Below are 23,362 nucleotides of genomic sequence, written 5' to 3'. Positions count from 1 at the left end.
ACTACATACAGTTCTGGCTTAGCAACAGTTTTATTGGGATGGCAGTGACACATTGTGTTGTCTCATGTATAAATACCTATATAATAGATCCCTCCTTCATATTAAAACAAAAATAGTCACCGATTTATATCTCAGTAGTGTTCAGGGGATACAGACCTAGAAAGTGCGTCCAATTCACAGCCACTTAGCTGTGCTGGAGTCTGCACTCTCCAGACAAACCAGGGGTAGGGACTTCATTGGAATAAAACCAGTCTGAGGCTTGTCTACACTGCAGAGTTCTGGTGGCAAAACAGCAAAAGCGTTCAGACAGCAATGCCATTTTTTGGTGACAAAATAAAAACCACCTTGATGAGAGACATAGGGCTTTTTGCACAAAAGTTTTGTCGACAAAGTGCCAGTGTAGATGCTGCCATTCATTATGTTGACATAACTGGCCTCCCCCAATATCACACAATGCCTGCTGTGACCGCTCTGCTCACTGTTTTGAACTTGGCTGCTCTGCAGGCATGCACCCCTCCTAGGGTGACCAGACGTCCTGATTTTATCGGGACTGTCCCGATATTTGCTCGTTTGTCCCGCGTCCCGACCAATGTTAGGTCGGGACACTGGACAAACAAGCAAAGGCTCCAGAGCCCGAAGGGCTCGCGCCCTCCCCTGCCCCGACTCCGCCCCCTCCTTCCCCCATTGGATCCTTCCCCAAATCCTCGCCCCCATCCCCGCCCCCTCACTGCCCCATTGGCTCCCTCCCCAAATCCCTGCCTCTTTCCAAGCACGCCATGCCCAGGAGACTCAGGGGAGTGCGGGGCCGGGGTGAGTGTGAGTCTGGCCTGGCCCCGAGCAGGCAGGACTCGGGCGCGGTACCTGGAGGGAGAGTAGGGGGGCGGCCCGTGGGGCTAGATGGCGGCTGTTCTCCCCACCTGGGCAGGGGACTCGGGAGCAGCCGCTGCTGCAGCTCCCACTGCTGCGGGGGGAGGAAGTGGCCAAGCACGTGGCGCTCGGCGGCTGTGGCTTTGGTGCCCGGGCCCGAACCCCCCGAGCCGGGCCTGCTGCGGGGCAGCGCGCACACTGCGCTCAGCCCCTGGCCAGTCGCGTCTGGCCTGGCTGCCCAGCTGGTGCAATCCCGTGGCGGAGGCATCGGCAGCCCAGTCCCGTTCGTTGCCCTGCAGGACCCGAGTGGGATGCGGGGGGCTGGGGCCTGCTGCCCCCACTCCGAGGCCGCCTGCAGGATTGCACCAGCTGGGCAGCCAGCCCAGACGCGAGTGGCCAGGGGCTGGGTATGCGCAGCGTGCGCGCTGGGTCCCCGCAGCAGGCCCGGGCTCGGGGGGTTCGTGGGCGCCAGAGCCGCAGCTGCCGAGCTTGGCCAGCGGCCGCTTCCTCCCCCGCGGCAGTGGGAGCTGCAGCAGCGGCTGCTCCCGAGTCCCCTGCCCAGGTGGGGAGAACAGCCGCCACCTAGCCCCACGAGTCCTGCTGCCCAGGTGGGGAGAACAGCCGCTGCCTGGCCCCGCAGGCCACCCCGTACTCTCCCTCCAGATACCGCGCCTGAGTCCTGCCTGCTCGGGGCCAGGCTGGACTCACACTCACCCCGGCCCCGTGCTCCCCTGAGTCTCCCGGGCCTCCCTCCAGCGCTTGCGGAGGGAGGAGGAATCACTGCCCCCGCCCCGCCCCCCCCACGTCCCGATATTTGACCTGGGTGATCTGGTCACCCTAACCCCTCCCCTTTCAAAACTCCAGGAAGCTTCCACATTCCTCATCCTGGAGAGATCACCCAGCTGCTGAGGATTCTGCTTCCAGTAGCTGAGGAGGCTGTGGGAGAACTCAAGGGAATTGCAAAACTGCAGGCAGGCAGAGTAGGCTGCTGCTGTGGGGGAGCGAAACTGCTGTGGATTGGTCGCTCAGGCTGCTGTCTGAACTTAAAAAGACAGCATGCCGCCACACACTTCCCCAACACACACACTCACTCTCTCTCTCTCATATATGTACTCCTCTCACACACTTCCCAAACACAAAGTTTGTCTCTCCTCCCCCCACCCCCAACAAACACACATACTCCCTGTCAATCACTCTCCCACCTTCCCCCCACATACACTTCAATCTACTAGGATGCCCACAGAACAATGGGATTGAGAAACCTGCATCATGTGACACTGTTCTTACCCCATGAGACATTGAAAACCCCTCCCAAAGCACCATGTGACCAGTTGCACAGTGGGATAGCTACCCACAATTCACTGCTCTCTGTGTTGATGCAAGAGCTGCTAGTGTAGATGGGCTCTTCCAACACAAGGAGCATAGTGCAACAGTGGTTAATTAAAGTGCTTTAATTCAAGCGGCATAACTTTTGTTGACAAAACTCTGCAGACAAGGCCTGACTCTCCAACTCTTCTTTAAGGATGTGCTCAATATGAATAAGTGAAGAGTCCATGTCCCTCCATATACACAATTTTGAGTAAAGTTTTAGAGCTCTGTGGATGTAGTGTACAGTACTCCACTGGTTCTCAACCAATATCTAGATGAGTTGATGTACCCCCTGGCCTGGGGGTACACAAAGGTTTTCCGGGGTACATCAACTCATCTAGATGTTTGTCTAGTTTTACAACAGTCTACATAAAAAGCGCTAGTGAAGTCAGTACAAACTACAATTTCATACAATGACTTGTTTATACTTCTCTATATGCTGTACACTGAAATGTAAGTACAATATTTATATTCCAATTTATTTATTTTATAATAATACGGCAAAAATGAGAGTCAGCAATTGTTCAGTACTAGTGTGCTGGGACACTTCTGTATTTTTATGTCTGATTTTGTAAGCAAGTAGTTTTTAAGTGAGGTGAAACTTCGGGGTACTCAAGATAAATGAGACTCCTGGAAAGTGTGGAGTAGTCTGGAAGGGTTGAGAGCCACTGGCATACTCCATTGGTTCAGGTACCTCTGAATTTAAAATATTTCATGCTGATGGATGCAGCTCAAGTCAGAAGCCCACAAGGCCCAAAATTTGTACCTTGGAATGTGGAGGTGACAGACAGGCTTAAGGAGAGGACAGAAAACTCGTTGTTTTGGGGATTGTAATGAGGACAGACTATGCTGAGATGGGCAGGGAGAGGTCACAGCGAAGAGGAGCAGTGGGACTGTCAGGAAGGTAGAGGGTACCTTGGAAAGTTTGTCTGGATAACAATCCCAACTTTTTCTATTTATTTGATCTGAGCTAAACCTTTGAATCTTGTGAGTTTTCCCTGTGAGTTAGGGCATTCTTGGGAGAGTCCAGGGTTCTCTTCTACACAAGAGCAAGTCTATGAGACTAGAGGATTAACATGGGACTAGGAGGCAGGACTTTATGAATTCTAATCTCACCACTGCCATTCGTGTGGTGTCAACTAACCGACTCTCCTCCCTCTGTTTTCCCATTAGTTCAAAGGACATCTCATGCAGCCTACCTCTGAGGGGTACAGTAAGCTTAAGCATTATCTCCATTTTATCAAACACAAAACTGAGGCACATAGGATAAGTAACTTGCCAGAAGTCCTACAAAAAATACATGCGTCAGGCAACTCTCCTTGCTCCTAGTCTCCTGCCTTAACCAGAAAACTATCCTTTCTGCCCCCTTCATTGTCTAAATACACAGAGGTACAGCCACACTTATAAATAAAAAAAAAATTAATTGTATCTTAACCCTTTACAATAACTGAACAAGTTTGGAAAAAGCTTTCTCTGCTTTTTCAGTTTAACTTTGTCCATAGTAACTTTCACTGTTTCCCATCTCTAGTGAACATTTCCTCTCGTTTGTATGAAATTGTCAGAGTAATAGAGAGCACAACATTTTTAAGATAGGAAAATGTGATGGTAAAACTACCAAAGCTGATGGGGATTTGGGCAGGCGTAGCACCTGAAACTTAACTCCTTTTTAAACACATTAAATTTCAAGTCGACAGGGTCTGTTTAAGTTCCATCTACAACTGTATGTTGGAGCTCTAGCCAACACTTAAATGCTAATCCAGAAACCAAAGTTCAGAAGTGGAATTTGGACTTTGATACTAAAGTAGCTGAGTAAAGAGCTTACTTCAGGGCTAGTTGCTCCACTGTTATTTCAATGAACTCTTCTTTCAATTGATTATGGTTAAACTATCCATTAGATTGAGAATTTTTCCATGTTTCACTTTGCATCACACTGTGGTGTTATCTCATTTGCATTTACATATTTTTGCATCGTTCCAAATTAGCTGTGTTAAATGTTTTGTCCTTCACTTTTGTAATTTATTCAATATTTAGCCCTAGTTTAAGATGCATGTTTTGTGCAGATCTCAAAATAAGATATAGCCTTTTGCATATTTAGTTTTGTTTGTACCTAACAATGGAGATGCTCCACAGCGGTGCAGTGGGCCTAAATTGTGTGGCAAGGCTCCCTGATTAATGACACTGAATTATGTGTTGCCTTGGCATTTGTGGCAGCTTCAAGTAATGTCAATAATAAGGTTTTAGTTAAATAAACAAACACTGCAGTAATCCCTTAACCTGCTATTAATTTCAACAATTTGGTTTTATATTTTTTCAGTTTTACCCACCCTTAGTTGTCAGCGAGCGGCAGAGCTGTGAAGTTCCAGTCTCTCACTGCATTTCTAGTCTGAGTCTTTGGAGGAAAGCTGGAGATTTTGGACACTGAATAAGCCAGTGGCTCTCAAACTGCACTGCGACCTCCTCCTGACAACAGAACTGACCACATGGCCCCAGGAGGGGGGAGCAAAGCCTGAGCTTGCCAGGCCCTGCTGCTGCAGGCAGGGGAACCCAAGCCCGAGCCCTGCCATTGTGGGAGATGGGGGCGGAGCGCAAAGCCTGAGTGAGCCCCACCACACCAGGCAGGGGGGCCAAAGCCCCATGCCAGGGGCCTGTAATCTGAGCCCCACCACCCAGGGCTGAAGCCCTCGGGCCAGGCTTCAGCTCTGGGCCCCAGCAAATCTAACGCCAGCCCTGGCGACCCCATTAAAATGTGGTTCCGACCCTGTTTGAGAACCACTGGGATAAACAGATTTGGCTTTTGGCACCAAGGAAGTGAAGGAAGGTAGTTTGGGGTGTTGATACACTTTTGTCACTGGTAAGGGAATGAATCTTCTCTTACTTTCTTGTTGACAGGGTGACAGTAACTCATTTGGGGTGTGGGGAGTAGACTAGAGAAGGTTTGGAAGGGTAACGAATCTTGAAATTGCTAGTTCCTGGAGCTAGGCAACTGCCTTTGACAACATTGAGCCACTCCACCGCAGCCAGACCCACCCTATTTACTAACCATGGATACACATTATGTAAAAGCTTCTGCTGAAATAACCAACAGCAAAAAAGTGAATGTTGATCTATGATATTGAGTCACCTGGTTTCAGAGCGCTCACCTTAGTGAGATGAACAAGAACAGTTCTCTGACGTTGTTTTATGCACACTCAAGACAACACTGCATTAGTTAAACTTTCTACATGTGACAGGGACATAGTTTTCACAACCCTACAGGCTAGGAGCATTTCCTCAAATGAAAGTTTATATTCTAGGGCCAATTTTGCAGCCATGGATTTGTGGAAAATGCAAGGCTGTGTGCATAACCCAACTGTGATCATTTGCTCTTTCTTCCACTATTAACTGTTGTACATCATTACCAATTGACCGCTGTCCAGCAACTCTTTCCACAGCAGAGTAAAACCTTATGGTGGAAAACAATCTGTAATACACTCCCATGTGCATTTTGATTACAGTATTGGGAAACCCTCAGTATAGGTCTGATTTAGCTTTCTGAAAGCACAGACTAACACAGATTGTAGATCTCATAGAAATAAATGCATTCTGAGTTATTCAGTATCTAGGCCTCCCCTTGATAACACACAAAAATGCTCAGTCTAAATTAAGTGTTAAGGTATCAAAGTACAATTAATTACCTGTGTTGTTTTTTTCTCAACAGTCACAGGAGGGTAAACAGTGTGAACTTGGTGAAAAAGAACAAACAGTTAACAATTCAGGAAGAGATCAAGTTGAAAAAGAGAATAGAAACTACTTCAAAACAAATACAGAAGCCACCCATATTGCAGCTGACACAGCTGGAGAACATGGCATGGAAACTGACATGACTTCTGGATCTTTTACAACTGATAAAACAATAGGAGTAGTAGATTGTAGTTCAGACCATTGTTTGCAGCTTGAACCTATTGACACTAGTTTAGCAATTTCTGGGAAATCTCAGATAAATGAACCACAGTTAGAACTTGCTTTCACAACAGGCAAAAGTGCCACGTCCTCAGACTGTGAAAAGCAAGAATTACTTCATTTGGAAGAGCAGGCAAAAATAAGAAAGGATGAAGAGGTCATGTCTTCAGAGCCAGCAGAAGAGAACCAACATAATTTGAACTGTACTCCAGTTGTAAAGGAAATTAATATGCAAGATGGAAGTGTGCAAATTGTTAGAGATCACACAACGCACTGTCCATTCATTTTTCAAAATGCTTTGTTGTATGAGTTGGATTAAGCTATGGCAGGATTTTAATTATAATGGTCAGTTTATCATCTGCAGTTCAGGCTTCTGGTTTTTTTGGCATTTAAATCATTGCATGGAAACCAGAAATCTGAACCTGATTCTGACAGCTTCAGTAAGAGGAACTGATTTAATTGTTTTGTTTACAAGTCAACTTTTGTTAATTTTGATTTTTTACAAGTTTTAAACTTTCTTTAAAATAAAAGTATTTTCAAAAGAAATGTTAAATTGAGTAGAAATTAAAACATATAAACAGCAACAGTGGATTACTTTCCCTTCAAGAACTTGGACTCGGATCTTGATTAGTTGGGTAATCTCTCTAATGTATTGAAGTTTTTTTTATATGTTTGTGTATGTACTGTGTTTTTGTAATGCTTCTCTCCAGATTTGGTATCTTTGTTCAACCTACTGACAAGCAATACCCATCATTTGAAGTAAATATTTGCCAATACTCATTTTGTGGATTGTAAGGTTAGACTGCTAGTGATTTTTGGCAAATAGAATTTTTCATTCCAGGGAGAAACCCACTTTTTAATTAGTCTCCTTAAAATAAATGTTTATATTGCTATCTTATCCTACTACTTTCCGTCAGATATACAGTATCCAAATACACCAGTGCAACCATGTTTAACTAATTTGTTTCTTTATTATCCAGTGTATTAAAACCTGCATTTCCCAACATCTCTGCATCTATTCATGTATAGTCTTCTAGTATAGAGTCAATTTGTCTAAATTATTCCTACCACTCAAAATAAGTTTCCGGGGTTTAAATATGCTGCCTGTTGGGATTGCATGGCAGTGGAAGAGCAACAATAAGCAAGCAGACTTCTAAGCTTTGATATTAAACTTTCAGATCCCTTTTCTGTCACTTTCCAAAAAACAGCAAAAACCAGTTCCTTTACAAACTGTTGTACATGCTGAAGAAAATGTACTTCTGAACAAACTTAGGTTAAATTTGATTTACAGTTCAAATCTCCCATAAAATTAGGTTGCTTACATAGCTGTGCCAACCGCAAGTACTGAATTTTATTGCTTGTGACAACTCTAAAATGTATGTACTGTACTGTGTTGGTTCCAGGATATTAGAGACACAAGGTGGATAAGGTAATAACTTTCATTGGACCAACTTCCTGTTGGTGAGAGAGACTTACACGGAGCTTTTCTTCAAGTCAAATCTGAAGAAGAGCTCTGCATAAGCAGGAAAGCATCTCTCTCTCACCAACAGGAAGTTGGTTCAGTAAAAGAAACTACCTCACCCATCTTCTCTAACTCTAAAATTTGACAGTTAAATTACCCAGGAGAACAATTTGTTTTGGCACACATCCTGTTTTTTTTTTAAAGTAATAAACATCCACATATTGAGATGGCTTCATAACAGTTGTTTCCTCTCCAGTGAATACATTTAAGCAATTTATTCACATCCCATAAAGGAGAGAAAATTAACAGAGTTTTGTTGAAAGTTGTCTTATCTATCAGCACACAAGTTAAGCAGTTTCATTGAGCAATAATTATTTTTAGACAGGAACAAAAGGCCACTGACCCTCTATTATCTTAATACAAGTGCAGTAGTTTTTTCTTCAGCCTTAATGTAACAAATTTATCCAATCACTTTTTTTTATTAATGTCTGTAAGTCATCTAGCTACATGAAAGTATTTTTAGAATAATTCCTGTCACCCAATTTTTTCAAGCTTGGTATGTATTTGATATGGTTTATGGGGACTAGCTGATGTTTAGAGAGTGACTGCATTCCAGCTGTCACGTACATTCCCCCTCTGTACTTTGTCTAGGTTGTTCAGTGAAATCTGTTAAGGCTATTCCACAAAACTTCTTTAACTAGTATTGATAAGTTTGTTATACTTCAGGGGTAAGTGACATTTAAAAAAATGCATCACTACAGTTAGAATAGACATTTCACTTTAACAAATGGCATTGTTTTGTATTGTTTCTGGCTTTCAGTTCCAGTTCAACATATGTTTTCATTAAACAGTATGTTTATTCTTTTTATATGGCTGACTAATTTGAAGGCTAAGTGTTGTGATTACTTTCTTTCAAATGAGGTAATAGTGTTTCTCTATTTTAACTCCATTACTGATTTTTTTTTAAACAACATTAGATGTACACTCTTTGAATGGGTAATGACATTTGGTGTGTTTTTAAACCCTCTTTGCATTAGAAAAAATGAATTTTGTCATAGCAAGAAAGATTTAAACTAATGTTTTTTTCAGAATCAAGGACTTTCATGGTATTACAAATGTGAATTTTATTTTGGCAGAACTAAAAAAAAGTATATTTCTACATTAAACTGAGCAATGATTTGTCCCTTTTCATATAATCAAATACATAGCAAATAAGAGAATGCTCTTGCAGATATGCACCAAATCTCAAGCAAGCCTAATAAAATAGTACAAGCTTGTGAAATGCTGAATGATTTTACTTTAATGTCACTGAATTTAAACAATCAGAACGTTATTTAAAACAGTACAGGGCTGCTGGACTGAACTGACTAGAGTTCAGTCAAGCTTATTCCATTCCACCTTACTCTTCTCAGTACTTTGAGTATCATGGATTTGCTCATTTCAAAACGTATTTTACATGGAGTTTGAGATTCTGAAAGTGAAAAGCCCTCTAATGTAATAGATAAGAGATGCATTTGAATGTTTAGCCTTGTCAGTAAGCACAGCATAATGGCCCCTTTCTGTATCTGGGCTTAAATTTTGTTTTCCAGCTGATCTCAGCCATAAAGCCTGTCCCATTTAAAAAATTTAACAGGGAAACATGAAAGATTACTAGTTTGGGACACCTTTTACAAGAATGTTTATTCATCTTAAAGCAGAAACCCTTTTATTCACTTTTGTCCATAAGACAGCATGGAATAATTCAAGAGAGAGGCTATTTGAGTTTGATTTTCACTGCAGTCTGCGATAACTTTTACAGAGTTCATGGTCTCTAATATCTCCCCACCCTCCGTTTTTCACGTGAGGAGAGAGAGGTGCCATGGAGTACCTTTTACTGACACTCATTGTTTCAGGAAACAGGTACTGTTGGTTGCTGCTTAAGAGTGAGTCGATTTTGGCACTCTGGGTGGATGGTCTGCAGGATTTCTTGTGGTGCATGCCACAGTCCCCTGTATGAAAAACCCTGGGGATTTCGGGTACTAGCACTTTCCAGAATTTGGGAAGACAAGAGATAGTCAAATGCTGCAGCGTCCAGTCCCAGTTGTAGTCGTCGTATGTGCAGAAGGCATCTGTGCACTCAATCAGTTGCTGGTACGTGTCTCTGCTGAAGGCCATGCCCATATTGTGCTCGGTGGACTTCCACGTCTTCATCTCCACCTTGTCGGCTTTGCCGGAGAAGCCCCCCCGCACCACGTTGTAGCTGCCAAGGGAGAGGACCTGGCACTCCGGGCACTCCTGCTGCTTCAGCGCCCAAAGCTGCTTGAGGACGTGGTAGAAGTCAGGGGCCAGGTAGTGATCCTCCTCCAGGAAGAGCACCAGCCCCGTGTGCTCCCGCAGCGCCCGGAGCCGCTCCCACACGAAGTGCAGCTTCCACCACCAGTGGTGCTTGGTCTGGGAGAACTTGGCCTCGCGGTAGTGGCCGAAGGAGTCCGGGTACTCGGCGTTGATGCAGCCCAGGCGCAGCGCCGCCGCCTTGTCGATGTCGCGCGGGCAGTCGCGGGGGTCGTGGCCGGGGAACTCGCGTGGGTAGAGCTGGGCGCTGAAGGGGAAGAAGATCTGCAGCACCTGGCAGAACTCCACCTGCGCCGCCAGCCGGTTCAGCTCCTCCGACCACAGGTCGTGGCTCAGCACCAGCAGCGCGTTCTCCACGCCCGGGGCCCGGCGCAGCGACTCCAGCAGCAGCCGCAGGTGCTCGGCCCGCTCGTGCACCTGCACCACCAGCACCAGCTCGCCGGGCGGGCGGCGCGGGAAGCGCGCCAGGTTGCGCACGGGCTGGTCGAAGTTCAGCCGGTAGAAGAGCGAGCGGTAGCCCAGCGTCCGGTTGGCCGGCTCGGCCCTGGGGGGCGGCGGCGGCGCCGAGGCGTTGGCGGCCCGGCGGCTGGCGGCGGAGGCGGCGAGCTCGGCCGCCCGGCTGGCGGCGCGGGGCGCGGGCGGCTCGCCGGGGTCCCGCGCGGGCTCGGGCTTGCGCTGGCGGCCCCAGAGCGCCAGGCCGCAGGCGGCCCCCAGCAGCGCCAGCAGCAGCAGCAGCACCTTGCGCTTGTAGATGCGGAGCCGCATGGTCCCGGGGCGCGGGGCGGAAGCGGGGCCTGCCGCGGGGCTGGGCTCGGCGGGGCTCGGCGCGGCGGGGCCGGGCCCGCCCCTAGCTCATCGCCCTCCCCGCTGGCCCCAGGCGGCGGCGGCGGGCGCAGCGAGCCCGGAAGGGGGAGGAGACGCCCGGCCGGGGCCGCCCCTCCGGCATCAGCGCCGCGGCGCGCGCATGGCCCCGGCGGCTCCTCGCGGCCCGGCGCTGAGGGAGGCTGACACCAACTGTCACGGCGGCGGCGCGCGCGCGACGCCCCCAACCCCGGACACGTCCCCGGACGCCATAGGACACGCGCCGCACGCGGGCCCGGGCCATTGGTCAAACGCGCTGTCACTCACCCCTTCCGCCCCGCCCCTTCCGCCCCCCCGCGGGCTGGCGTGTTGGGAGCGGCTCGGCTCGGCTGGCCAGGCCCCGCGGGGATAGGGCGGCCGGGGCCCGCGGAACCCAGCCGGCGGGGGGGGGCGGGCCCGGGCCTGTCCTGGGGCAGAGGGAGCCGGTGCCCCCGGGCCGCCGCCTCGTGCCCCGTGACTGGGGCCGGAACGCCGCGCGAGCGCCGGGCGGGGCCGCCGTGACACAAGCCCGGTCTGGCCTAGGGGAGCCGGCGGCGGCGGCAGCTGATCGGGGTTTGTAACCAGGGTTCACTAACCCCGCGTCTGCTACCCTGAGAGCCCCGCGGGCCTGCAGCCCCCCGGCCGCTGTTACCAGGAACACCCCCAGCCGACCGAACACCTGCACAGACTGGCCGGTGGGGGTGGGGCTTTACCTCTGCTACACCTGCCCCCCAAGGGCTTTGCACTGTCCTCTGTCATGGGCATGTGCCATGGGTGTCAGCTGCAGGCTAGGGCCAGGCTCTAGGCATTCCCTCCCCTGGGGGAGCAGACAGATTATCAGAGAGACAAGGAGAAATCACACCAACTTCTAGTCTTATTATAACACCCGGGAGGTGGGCAGGCACAAGCCCATCCACTTCTAAAGGCCCCTCCCCCAGCCTAGCAGGAGGGACCCAGGGACCAAATGAATACAGGGGACAACAAATGAGAAAAACAGGGACTGAGGTGAAGGTCAGAGGTTCAAAACGAGGGTACCGGATGGGGACACCAAGCAGAGTAGCCCAGAAAGCACCCACTGCTCCTCAAAGGTGTCGAGGGAGCCAGCGGACGCTGCCCCATGGAACTCTGCCCGGCTGTGTGAAACTAGGCAGGAATGGAAATAGGCCCCACAGTCGCAGAGCATCCTTGTCCAGCATCCTCCTGTGTAAATGGAAAAGTTTTAAGTTTTAAAATCTACATCCTGAGTTGGTTTGCCTTGAACACTGCTGTGCCTCATGTGAAGGTGGAATATGCTTAGTGGTCCAAAGTTGGGGTAATTTGAGCAAGGGATTCCCAAGACATAGCCTTCCTAAAAAAAAAAAAAAAAATTCACATGCTTAGGGCTCAGAATAGGTGTACCCTTCCCAAACTGACTGGTCACTCGGCATTTAGCTGTGTTAGCACACAGCCTCCAGTGCCCTTTGGAGAACCAGTATAGAAAAATGTATCATGAGTAAAGATTCTAAGTCTGGGTCAGCACAAGCTAAACTGATGCACCTGCCTGAAAGGGTGAAGTACATGTGTGCAGCAAAACAAGGGCTCTGCTGAAACCAGAGGGTTCCACACAGGCTGTGTCACAATAACTGGATGGCTCTAGGTGACATACTGTAGTCAGTATTATTTTTTATTATTTTTAGTAATTGAACTTGAGTGACATCCATGCACTCAGTTCAAGGCATACTCTGTGTTATGTGAGTTTTCCTTCTTCTCTGCCTGCACACAGCAGGGGCTCCTTGTGGAAGTCTTGCCCCAAAACCAAAATTTCCAGTTTAAGAGCAGTACTTTTAAAAGTGCTCTAAAATCCACCTCCAGACTCTGATTTTTACTATACAAATAGTGCCAAGGAAACTAACACTAAACAAAGGAAAGACTATTAAGCAGCTAGGGTAATGTAATGACTACTCCTAGGGTTCACCTTTTCCTGAACAGAACTGAGCCTGATCTAAGGAAAGAAAGAGACAGCCCCCCAACATAAGATGCTCATAAGATTTTCAGATTCTTATAATTGTTTGGTGGAGAGCTAGAGAAAAGGGGGTGGGGATCAGAGCAGGGAGGGAGGGTTGGAGCAGTGCAGGGTGGGCGCTTTGTCAACCTTCATCGCTTATGGGTGTTCTCTGGCACAGCTAGTGAGGGGCCAGCACAACCCTGGACAACAACCCTTATTAGGGTAAGGGATCATCCAAACGCTACATCTGAAAACCCAGTTTGATGACTAGTGCTTTGACAAAGATCTGGGTTTCCACAAAGTAGTTTCTCTGTGGTCTCTCACTACATAAGGGATCATCCTCAGAGGGATCTTTGTTCATTGGGAGCTCAGAAGCACTGACAGAGCAGAAACATGAGGAAGTGGGAGCTGAGCAGGTCCTCCAGTGACATATTTTGGGGCAGAGGAAAATAGAGCCATCTGTGCCCTTCCCTACAAATAATCCCCACAATTCTTCCACGGGGCTCTACTAGGCCAAGAGGAGGGCTCAGGAGCTCCCCTTCCTTCCGTTATTCCCCTCCTTTATGCTGCCTCCAGCAGAGGGGAAGGAACATCAGTGTCCCCCCCCCCCCACAGTTTCTGGGGGAAAGGGGAGGTCAGAACAGGAGAGAAAAGAAAAGAAGTGGGTCAGAGCTGTGCAGCAAGGGAGGGGGGAGTCAGCTCTGCTTCCTCAAACCTCTCCCTTTCTGTTCAAATCTGTCCCCACAGTGCTGAGAGCTGGAGAGGTGGGAATTAACATATTCAGGACACAGTACAGGCTGAGGTGGGGTGAGGAGCTAAGAACAGGCATACTTGTCGCAGGGTCCAGGCATACCAAGCAGAGACCCACGAGAGCAGTGAATCGGGATGTTTGACATATGGCCTGGAGAATGCAGTTGGGAGCTGGGAACTGGCCTGTGCAATACACACCAGCCTGGTCATCCACACCTAAAACTTAGGCCAACCTCGCTACAATGCACACCTGAAAGAGAGAGAGAGAGTGTCTATGGAACTGCAGCACCGCTATGGCACTGCAGCTGTGCTTCTCTACTGTAGATGCTCCTTCCTACATCAATGGAAGGGGTTTTTATTGCTGCAGTTAATCCACCTCTCTGGCAGGCAGTGGTTAGGTTGACAGGAGAATTCTATCAACCTAGCTACATCTACAGTGAGGAGGTAGGTTGACTTAACGATGGCACTTAAGGAGTGAAATTTTTCACAGCCCTGAATGACATAGCTAGGTCAGTCTAGTTATTAGAGGTAGATCAGGCCATAGTTAAGCTGACCTAGGTCTCAGTATAGATACCACTAAGGTGATGGAAGAGTTCTTCTGTCAACCTAGCTACTGCCTCTTGAGGGTGTGGATTTACTACAGCAACACAAAAATCTTTTCCAGCATAGTACAAAGTGCCTATGCTACAGCAGCGTAACTGCAATTGTGCTGCTATAGTGTAGACTTAGTCACAGTGTTGAGAGCAAGGTGAGGAGCTGAGAACAGGCATACTCCATGCACATAATAGGCCCACAATTGCTGTAAATGGAGGAGTTGGGGCAGGGGGGAATGAGAACACCCAGTGAGATGGTTGGAACAGTTCAGCTGGAGCTGAATGCTGCTCAGACCTATTGTTTCAGGCTGCATTCATTTCCATGGGGCTTCTCCAGCTGAGAAGAGCACACTGAGATGAATGGACCATGTCACACCTCTCTGAGTCTCCTATACTCCTATACTGCTGAAGCTGTGGAAAGAAACGGGGGGCCGGAATTTGGAAGTGCTGCTGGAGGGGTCTATATCCTGCAGGGGATAGTGGGGTGATGAGAGGGGGTGAGAAAGAGAACCAGTTTTCTCCTAGGTGTTTAAAGCTACTGCAGTGGTTCCCAAACTGGGGTTCGTGAAATGTTACAGGGGGTTCTTGGGAAAAAATTCCCTAATGGTGGACAAAGCTGTCCCTAGGAACTCCGGGCACCATGGGGCCAGCAGCCCAGAGCCCCTGGACTTCCAAGAGCTAAGCAGATCAAAGCAAGCACATCACATTGAGGAGTAGGGTGACCAGATGTCCCAATTTTATAGGGACACTCCCGATTTTGGGGGATTTTTTTTTACATAGGCACCTATTACCCCTCCACCCCCTGTCCTGATTTTTTATACTTGCTGTCTGGTCACCCTACTGAGGAGATTTAAACTTCAAGACTCCTTATAAGAAATGGAAAGGGAGGTGGATATTTTTTGCTGTTTTTAAAATTAAATAGGCAGCTAGTATTGTTTTTAAAATGATTATGAAGAACAAGTTTAAGCTTTGTTGTAACGTGCGTTGTTTGCCTGGACTGCTCAAGACCTGAATGCTTGTGTAGGAGGAACTCTGAGTTGGCTTCTTAAATACTTTCATGCTGGTTTCACATGATACTCCTTGATGAAACATAGGAGCCTTGTCTTATAACAGGCTTAATTAAAGTGATACAAGCTACAAAAGTGAGATCTTGGAAGAGTGTTGCCGTTTTCATAATGTAATAAAAATACTGTAATGATAAATAATAATTAATAGTGTATAATAAGCATGTCATAAAAATAAATTTTATATTTCCAAGATCACTGCTTTTATAATTTATACTCAGGTAAAGGAGAAAATCCCCGGCAATATTCATTTTTAGGAGGGGGCTCGTGAGACTTGACAGTTTAGTGAAAGAGGTTCACAGGTTGTTAAAGTTTGGAAACCACTGAGCTACTATAACCTACATGGAATAAAGCTTTCAAAATACTATGAAATAACAATGTCTGTGTTTTCCCTCCCTACCCTGTTCACACCTTCACACCCAAAAAATTCCACAGCATCATTTGATTATAAACAAAGTTCATAGGAAGGGGGAAGAGCCACTTAGGAACCACGTAGCATCTTTTCCCTAGCATCAGTTCAGCTGCCAACCCCTGTGATAACCATACCTCCCTAACTAAAAACTCTCTACTAATAATTGCCTAGTGTTTTAAACAGAAGAGCTATTTAACAAAAACAACAAAAAAACAACCCAGTTAATGCAGAGTTAAGCTTGCCTGGTGGTGTCTCACCCCCAACAGTCACAATTCTGCCCTCGTTGAGTGGTGCCCCATCATGCCCATAACACACGCACTACTCCTCTACCCTTGCAGAGAGCTCTTTGCTGCAGCTAATCACCACATCCTCTCTGCTGCAGAACTTCCCCCATCTTCAAGGCATATCCTCTGGTTCTTTTGTACTGCAGTATGAGGAGACACTGATTCTTTCCTGCTGAATTATGGGAGAACCTGAATGTCCTTCTGCACATGGGGGATTGTGGGAAGGCACTGGAGGACTACTGGCACCTACGTAGTTTAACCTACATCGTCACTGCAAAGTGTAGGGGTTACTAGCCCAAGTGAAAGCAAAACAGGGCCAACTAGCCCCAGTTTAAAGCATCACTTAACCTGGAGAAGAGGTTTCTGTAGGTGGATGGGAAGGGGCTTAGGGGCAACACCCAGGTAAGACCCTGTACAAACAGTGAAGATGTACCCAGAGATGCCGCAGAACACTCTGGAAATGGAGCACACAAACACTGTATGACACGATCGAACATTTCTTTGATAAGGCAAAACGTGGGTATATGGGTCAGATAGCAGTCAGGAGCTACACTTCCACCCTTACCCCTATAGTTCCTACTAAGACATTAATTTCACTTACCCCTCCTGAGACCTGGAGATCAGTCATATCTGCCTCTAGCATATGGACAATCCCCATGATCTCTGCACACCAGCATGGATGCACCCTACAGAACTCAGGACCGAAATGAGGCATACTTCATCCCTCCAGGTAAATGTGCACCTCTCCTAATATATCACAGTGACAACTCTTCCAACCTGCTTCAACTAATCCCTCCACCATTCAATACATCACCCCAATCGTGAGTACACCTGGAGTGCATGTAGGTAAAGGTGGCATTCAAATCTGGAATACAGCACAAGGACACCTCAGTCCTTCATGTCTACTTACTGTGGCACTGCTACTTGCTGAACCATTCCCAGTGGTTATTGCCAGCTCGGGGGGCTCCGGGGACACAGAGTTAAGGCTGCGTTGCAGAGGCGGTGTGTATGCTAGCTCTGTATTTCCTGGTTTTCAGAAGTTTGAGTTCAGCAGAGCCTGACATTCTGGAAGGACGAGATACCACAAGGCCACCTCAACTCTGCATTAACAGTGTTTTTGTTAGCAAATATATGCGGAGCTCAGTACCAGTGAGCAGTACTGAATGCCCCTGTCTGCCCGTCACCAGCTTGTACTGCTGTGTTATAGAGGAGATTTTATTCAATGGAAAGATATTTTACTTCTTTTTTAAACCAAGGGCAGGGCAAGGCAGCAATTCAAACCCTCCCTGCTGAGAGCTGTACCTATATAGGTACATTCCTCACTGTTCTTCTCTCTGCTGCTATTGGTTTTGTTTGTGATGCCCATTCCCTCTTCAACCCACCTTCATTCCCCTCACCCTTCTCCTAACACAATATCCAGCTTTTAGTAATCCCCTTGCCCACTCCGGTCCTCCTTCCCTCTCCCAAGAGGCTCCTCCCACCACGACACTTTCCTGAGGTTTCCCACACTCCCTCCATTCCAATTGCCACTGAATCTTCTGTTTCTAACCTTCCATGCCTGGTAGGAGATCACCTCAAGCATTCTAAGAACATAAGAACGGCCACACTGGGTCAGATCAAAGGTCCATCTAGCCCAGTATCGTCTTCCAAAAGTGGCCAATGCCAGGTGCTTCAGGGAGAATGAACAAAACAGGAAATCCATCAAGTGATCTCACTGCTCTTTCAATAGCAGTGGAGAGGACAAATCACAGCACCCACGTGTTCTGTTACATAAGCCATATAAACTAAGCCCCTACCAAATTCACGGTCCATTTTGGGCAATGTCATGGTCATAGGAATTTAAAAAATCATAAATTTCATGATTTCAGATATTTAAATCTTAAATTTCACAGTATTGTAATCGTAGGGGTCCTGACCCAAAAAGGAGTTGTGGGGGGGGAGGTCGCAAGGTTATTATAGGTGGGGTTGTGGTACTGCTACCTTTACTTCTGCACTGCTGCTGGCGGCAGCGCTGCCTTCAGAGCTGGGTAGCTGGAGAGCGGCGGCTGCTGGCCGGGAGCCCAGCTCTGAAGGCAGAGCCACTGCCAGCAGCAGTGCAGAAGTAAGGACGGTATGGTGTGGTATTGCCACCCTTACTTCTGCGCTGCTGCGGGCAGGGTGCTGCCTTCAGAGCGCGGCGCCCGGGCGACAGCCGCCGCTCTCCAGCGGCCCAGCTCTGAAGGCAGTGCAGAAGCAAGGGTGGCAATACTGCGACCCCCATAAAATAACCTTGTGACCCCCCTGCAACTTCCTTTTGGGTCAGGACCCCCAATTTGAGAAATGTTGGTCTCCCCTGCGAAATCTGTAAAGTATAGGATAAAAGCACAACGAAGACCAGATTTCACAGTCCATGACACGTTTTTCATGGCCATGAATTTGATAGGGCCTTACATATAACACAATATTGTAATTCGTAATATGTCCTTATTAGCCATAAATAAACATAACAGCTACCTGAGAGCTCCTCAGTTAGTGAGATGTACATGCTCTGGGACAGTGTACAGCCGAGTACTACACTTGGAAATCACACTGTTAAATGTATCTGCAATTATCAAAATGGTAAAAGGCACTCTGACTGAAAGCAAGGGTGATAGAAAATCCGAGAAGGAATGTACAAGGATGGGCCTGAAATATTTCTCAGGCCTAGTCTACACAAGTTGACGTGAGTTGACCTAGTTGTGCACGTCTGCACCAAAGTACCTTATTACAGCGACTCAGAGCCATCGTTGATCTACTTAGGTCAATGCAGTGAGAGCACAGACACTGCATTACTGAGTCAACCCTAACAGTCCTTCAGCAGCTGTCCCACAACGCCAGTCTCCACAACAGTGGCTGCTTCAGTCACAGCCTTGAATTTCACTGGGTCACAGACACCAGAAACCCTCACGCCTCCTTACTTTTGAAAAATCACATTTTATCAATGCCTTTTCCTGAATGCCCACCTTGGCCAGCACACCTACCAGCTCACCTTTGTTGCGTGCATCTGACCATACTGCCTCCCCCACCCACACAGTTACAAGACACGCTCCTGCTGGGAGCAGGCAAGATGTCTTCTCCCCCCAGCCCAAGAGGGTCCAAGAGGCTGTGCAAGCCCAGCTACAGAACAACCATAGAAACAGAGACATCTATGTAGAGATTGCACAGGGGATGCTGAAATGGGAGTACAACACAGAGGAGCAGCAGTGCCATATGCAAGCTAAGGAACTTTGCCAAGGATACCAGGTGAGGGAGGGCAGCAAGAAATCTGGTGCCGCTCTGCAAACCTGCCATTTTTACAACAAACTGCATGCCATACTCGGCAGTGACCCCACCAGGAGCCTGCAGAGGACGGTGAACACTTCACAGGAGCCGGCTGCAGAGTCCCCTGCTGTGAATAGTAAGGAAGAGGGGGAAGAAGCACCGGGGAACTCAAATCATGCCACGAGCCAGCTATTTGAAACTCCGTCAAGTCATGCCAGTCCCACCAGCTGCATAGATGATACCACTAGTGAAGGGAAAGGGAACTCAGGCAAGCATGTGCATGCTTTCATGCATATTTCTTTTTTCTTTTGGTTGCCCAAAACTTCACCACCTTTCCTCTGTTAACAATTTTCCCCACTTACAACTGACACCCAGCCTGTCTGCATGCGGACAGAACGAAGCCATTGACTTTGGATTGCTTACTTTACTGGTATTATGTTAGAAATTAAACAATAGGGAATAAATTCAAAGAAATTAGTAGGAAAATCGGATCACACAATGCTGGAGCATTCTAGCACCACATTGTGGTTACAGAAGGGAATTTTTGTTTTAGTGCAAGCTATGCTTCACAGAGGTTTATAAACCTAATAGCTGTGTGTTAATTTCAAATTGAAGACTTTAGCTGCAGACAAACCTAATCCAGATGTTTGTCAGGGTTTTATTTCACCATCTTTACTAGCATTATCTATCATTACTACTGTTGAACAAAACCACTGCTCTCGTGTTTCTGGAAGCTGGAGGAAGGTTTTTATTGTAGGTCTCCATCTTTCCATGCTGGAAGTGCTGCATTTCATCATCTCTCCCTCAGATGAACAGTTTCCCTGGTTTTCTTTATATTTCTCTGGTCCTGAAGTGAATCTCTATCCTTGCCATTTAGAGCAAACATACATGGCCCTCATCAATTCTGTGGCAGATTACTGCTGCCTAGTTACTGCCTCTGTGCAATGTGGTATTTACAGTTGTACAGGTACAGTTGTTTGTAGTTATTGTATCAGAGGGTACTTGAACAACATTGTTTATATCCATATTTGTAAATGTTTAGTGGCTAAATGAAGACAAACCATTCATCAGGCTACATATTAGCGATCTTAAATTCAAATTGGAGACTATTTCTGGGAATTTTTATGGGGTGCAGGGACAATAAACACATTAAAGATAGTGAGTCACTTGGATATTACAATAATGGATACCATGAGTATGATAGCGCTAAGCTAATTTTATGAAGTAAATCCACTTAAAAGGTAGCCCATAGCCTAGTTTTCAATGGCACTTGACTAGCACTGCAATTTTACATAGTTAAGTTCGTTTATTTTTTAAGGCGGAAAGCTAAATGATGGGTACTAATTACATTTCAAAAGAAGTCTCATGTTAGAGCAGGGGTCGGCAACTTTTCAGAAGTGGTGTGCCGAGTCTTCATTTATTCACTCTAATTTAAGGTTTCGCGTGCCAGTAATACATTTTAATGGTTTTAGAAGGTCTCTTTCTATAAGTATATAATATATAACTAAACTATTGTTGTATGTAAAGTAAATAAGACTTTTAAAATGTTTAAGAAGCTTCATTTAAAATTAAATTAAAATGCAGAGTCCCCCAGACTGATGGCCAGTACCCGAGCAGTGTGAGTGCCACTGAAAATCAGCTCGCGTGCCGCCTTCCGCACGCGTGCCATAGGTTGCCTACCCGTGTTAAAGTATCCTTAACTTTAAAATGATTTGACCAATTGCCTTCACATCTGCAAAAGAGATACTAGTCTATTCAGAGTAAATCCCAACATACTTTCCCCGTACAAAATTATAGGGATTTATAACAGAATTCTGGTCACAACATTAATTAAGGAGCTGATGCAGAGTGTTTCCATGTTCAAGATAAATTTTAATATCTGTAACTCCAAAACAAGCTTGACCAATTTTCTTCATAGTATTAAAAAGTTTTCTTTAGCTTTAAACATACACCTGGAAATTTGCAAATCAAAAGTTAAAAAGGACTGGGGCTAAAAGTATTGGAGTTACGTAATTCTAAGAGAGAAGTTGGTCTCTCCATAACATACCAAAATAAGTCAACTCGCCCATTCTGTTCAGGTTAAATCAGGTATTTCATGGAATATTCCAATACTTAAAATGCAAGTGACTTCTATGATAACACATCAGTTTTTCACCTATTCATGCCTTCCCTTTGGGAAGTGCATGTGTTTCATGGTCACTAAGTGAACTAGTCAAATGACATGGACTCGAGTGCCAGCAATGTGCGGCTGACACACAGCTCTACCTATTCTTCACTATACGACCATATCACTACCACCAACATAGCCCAGTGCTTGGATGAGATCAGTTCATGGATAAAGAACAGCTGGCTGAAGCTAAACCCAAGCAAGGCAGAGGTGGTGCTGGTGGCAAGAGGAATGGACTTTGGAGTTGCAGTCTCCTTTGGTTGAAGGTTCACACCCACAATTTGTCAGTTCAGTAAGTAGCTTAGGAGACTCTTGGTTTCTCACACTAAGCTCTCAGAAAGAAAGCGTTACTCACAGATGCTGCTATCATCTCTGATTGGCTAGGGGAGGCTCTCCCATCCTGGTGAACAATGACATGGCCTCAGTTATTCATGCCTTCGTTACCTCTTGACAGGACTGCAGCAACGTAGTATATCTGGGCATGAAGCCCTCGGTGCTTAGGAAACTTCATCTAGCACAGAATGCTGCAGCACATCTCCTCAGCACCACTGGTGACTGAACACGTCAGACCTGTTTGCCACTCATTACGCAGGCTTCCCATAGAATACTGAACCAAGTTCAAAGTCTTGGTCCTTATCTTTAAGATGTTCAATGGCCTAGGACCAGGGTATGTAAAAGATCAGCTACAGGATGAAGATGTGGCTGATAACTTCGATCCTCTGAGCCCAATGGAACTTTCCACAATAAGGGTAAAGCTCATCTGTATAGGAGACAGATCTCTGAGGCCCACCCAAACCTATGGAATCAATTCCCACAGGAATTCAAGACCATCACAAACCTCCCCACCTTCCACTCCACGTGCATAGCACATGTTTTTCCTTCACCTTCTCTAATATAAATTGAAAAACACTCCACTGCACACAGTTCACCTGGGGAGAGAGTGAGAACATGACAGATGTTAGTTATGATGCTTAATGTAATAGTGGAAGATGCTCGGATACTATGGTTATGAGCTTGGTACAAAAACCTACACACAACTTGGGAGGATCTGTGGCACCCACTATTTCACTCCTGATGCTTCATGTCACAATTACTATCCCTTCCAAGTTAATTCTGTGACAATTTGATTAATTGTATCCAACCCTCTCCATCAGGAAGAGCAGACATGTTGGATGCAAAAAAAGGAAGCATATGTGAGGACAGGCAACTGAAGAATCCTGGAGGAGTCCCCCATATAAAACAAGATTAAAATAATCTTTCCTTGAGTCAGCTGCCCAACTTTTGTTCAAGACGACACCAACTTTCCTCCCTATATATTGGTCATTAACCCCCCAACCAATCATTAATTCCCCATGAAGTGACTTGCTCAACTGTTATTGCTATATTTAAAGTCCATACCTTTGTCTCTCCGTTCCACCCCGGTCTTGAAAACAGATGATGCAGTGCATATAAAAATTCCATTTGTAAATTAGTGACCAATACCTTAGCTGTTAAGATTGCCTCAATCAGCTAAGTCATTGTTTCATTCACCTTACAGCAGACTTTCTGTGGGACCTGTTTTACATTTAATTTGTTTGGTTTCTTGAGATCAGTTTTAAATAAACAGGTGTATATAACTTCCTGGTTTGAATTATTTCAGTAATTAAACAGCTATATAAATACAGAACAATAAAATCAATTGTTCCCTTTACTAATATAGTGCTTCACAAACATTATATAATGATGAAAACACAGTATATAAACTCACATGACATTTGCTACCAGTGTTAGAGAATGTATTAGTGAACATGTACCTAAACATTTCTAAACTGTTTTCACTAGCTTTGGGAGGTTCCTTTCCCTAAAGAAAAGTATTTTTCCCTAGAGTGCATAGTTATACCGATATAGGTCTGTAATGCAGACCTGGCCTCAGAAACCTGGAAAGGTGGGCAATGTACAGCCCATGTTATGGTAATTAGTAACGCGGCTCCAGAAAAACAGACAAAAGGGATTTCAATGTTACATTTCCTCTCCAAAGCTGTA

At 46.4% G+C, this 23,362-nt stretch overlaps 2 protein-coding genes across 2 annotated transcripts in view; one reads left to right on the top strand and one right to left on the bottom strand.

The window, feature by feature from the left end:
• Positions 1-8,504, top strand: part of DNAAF2 (dynein axonemal assembly factor 2) — a 36,213-nt gene extending 27,709 nt beyond the window's left edge. Inside the window, exon 4 of the mRNA XM_045012745.1 lies at positions 5,933-8,504. Coding sequence (XP_044868680.1) covers positions 5,933-6,493 — 561 coding nt within the window. The 3' untranslated portion in view covers positions 6,494-8,504. The remainder of the gene's footprint in view (positions 1-5,932) is intronic.
• Positions 8,505-8,740: 236 nt separating this feature from the next.
• MGAT2 (alpha-1,6-mannosyl-glycoprotein 2-beta-N-acetylglucosaminyltransferase) lies at positions 8,741-10,988 on the bottom strand. Its single transcript, XM_045015087.1, has one exon. It carries the CDS (start codon positions 10,730-10,732, stop codon positions 9,407-9,409), a length of 1,326 nt encoding a protein of 441 aa, XP_044871022.1. The 5' UTR covers positions 10,733-10,988; the 3' UTR covers positions 8,741-9,406.
• Between the last annotated feature and the right edge of the window lie 12,374 nt (positions 10,989-23,362).

The sequence above is a fragment of the Mauremys mutica genome, chromosome 4 (genome assembly GCF_020497125.1).
Source record: "Mauremys mutica isolate MM-2020 ecotype Southern chromosome 4, ASM2049712v1, whole genome shotgun sequence".
Classification (NCBI taxonomy): Eukaryota; Metazoa; Chordata; order Testudines; family Geoemydidae; genus Mauremys; species Mauremys mutica.
Note: the sequence above shows the minus strand (reverse complement) of the source record. Positions and strands in the feature narration are given on the sequence as shown.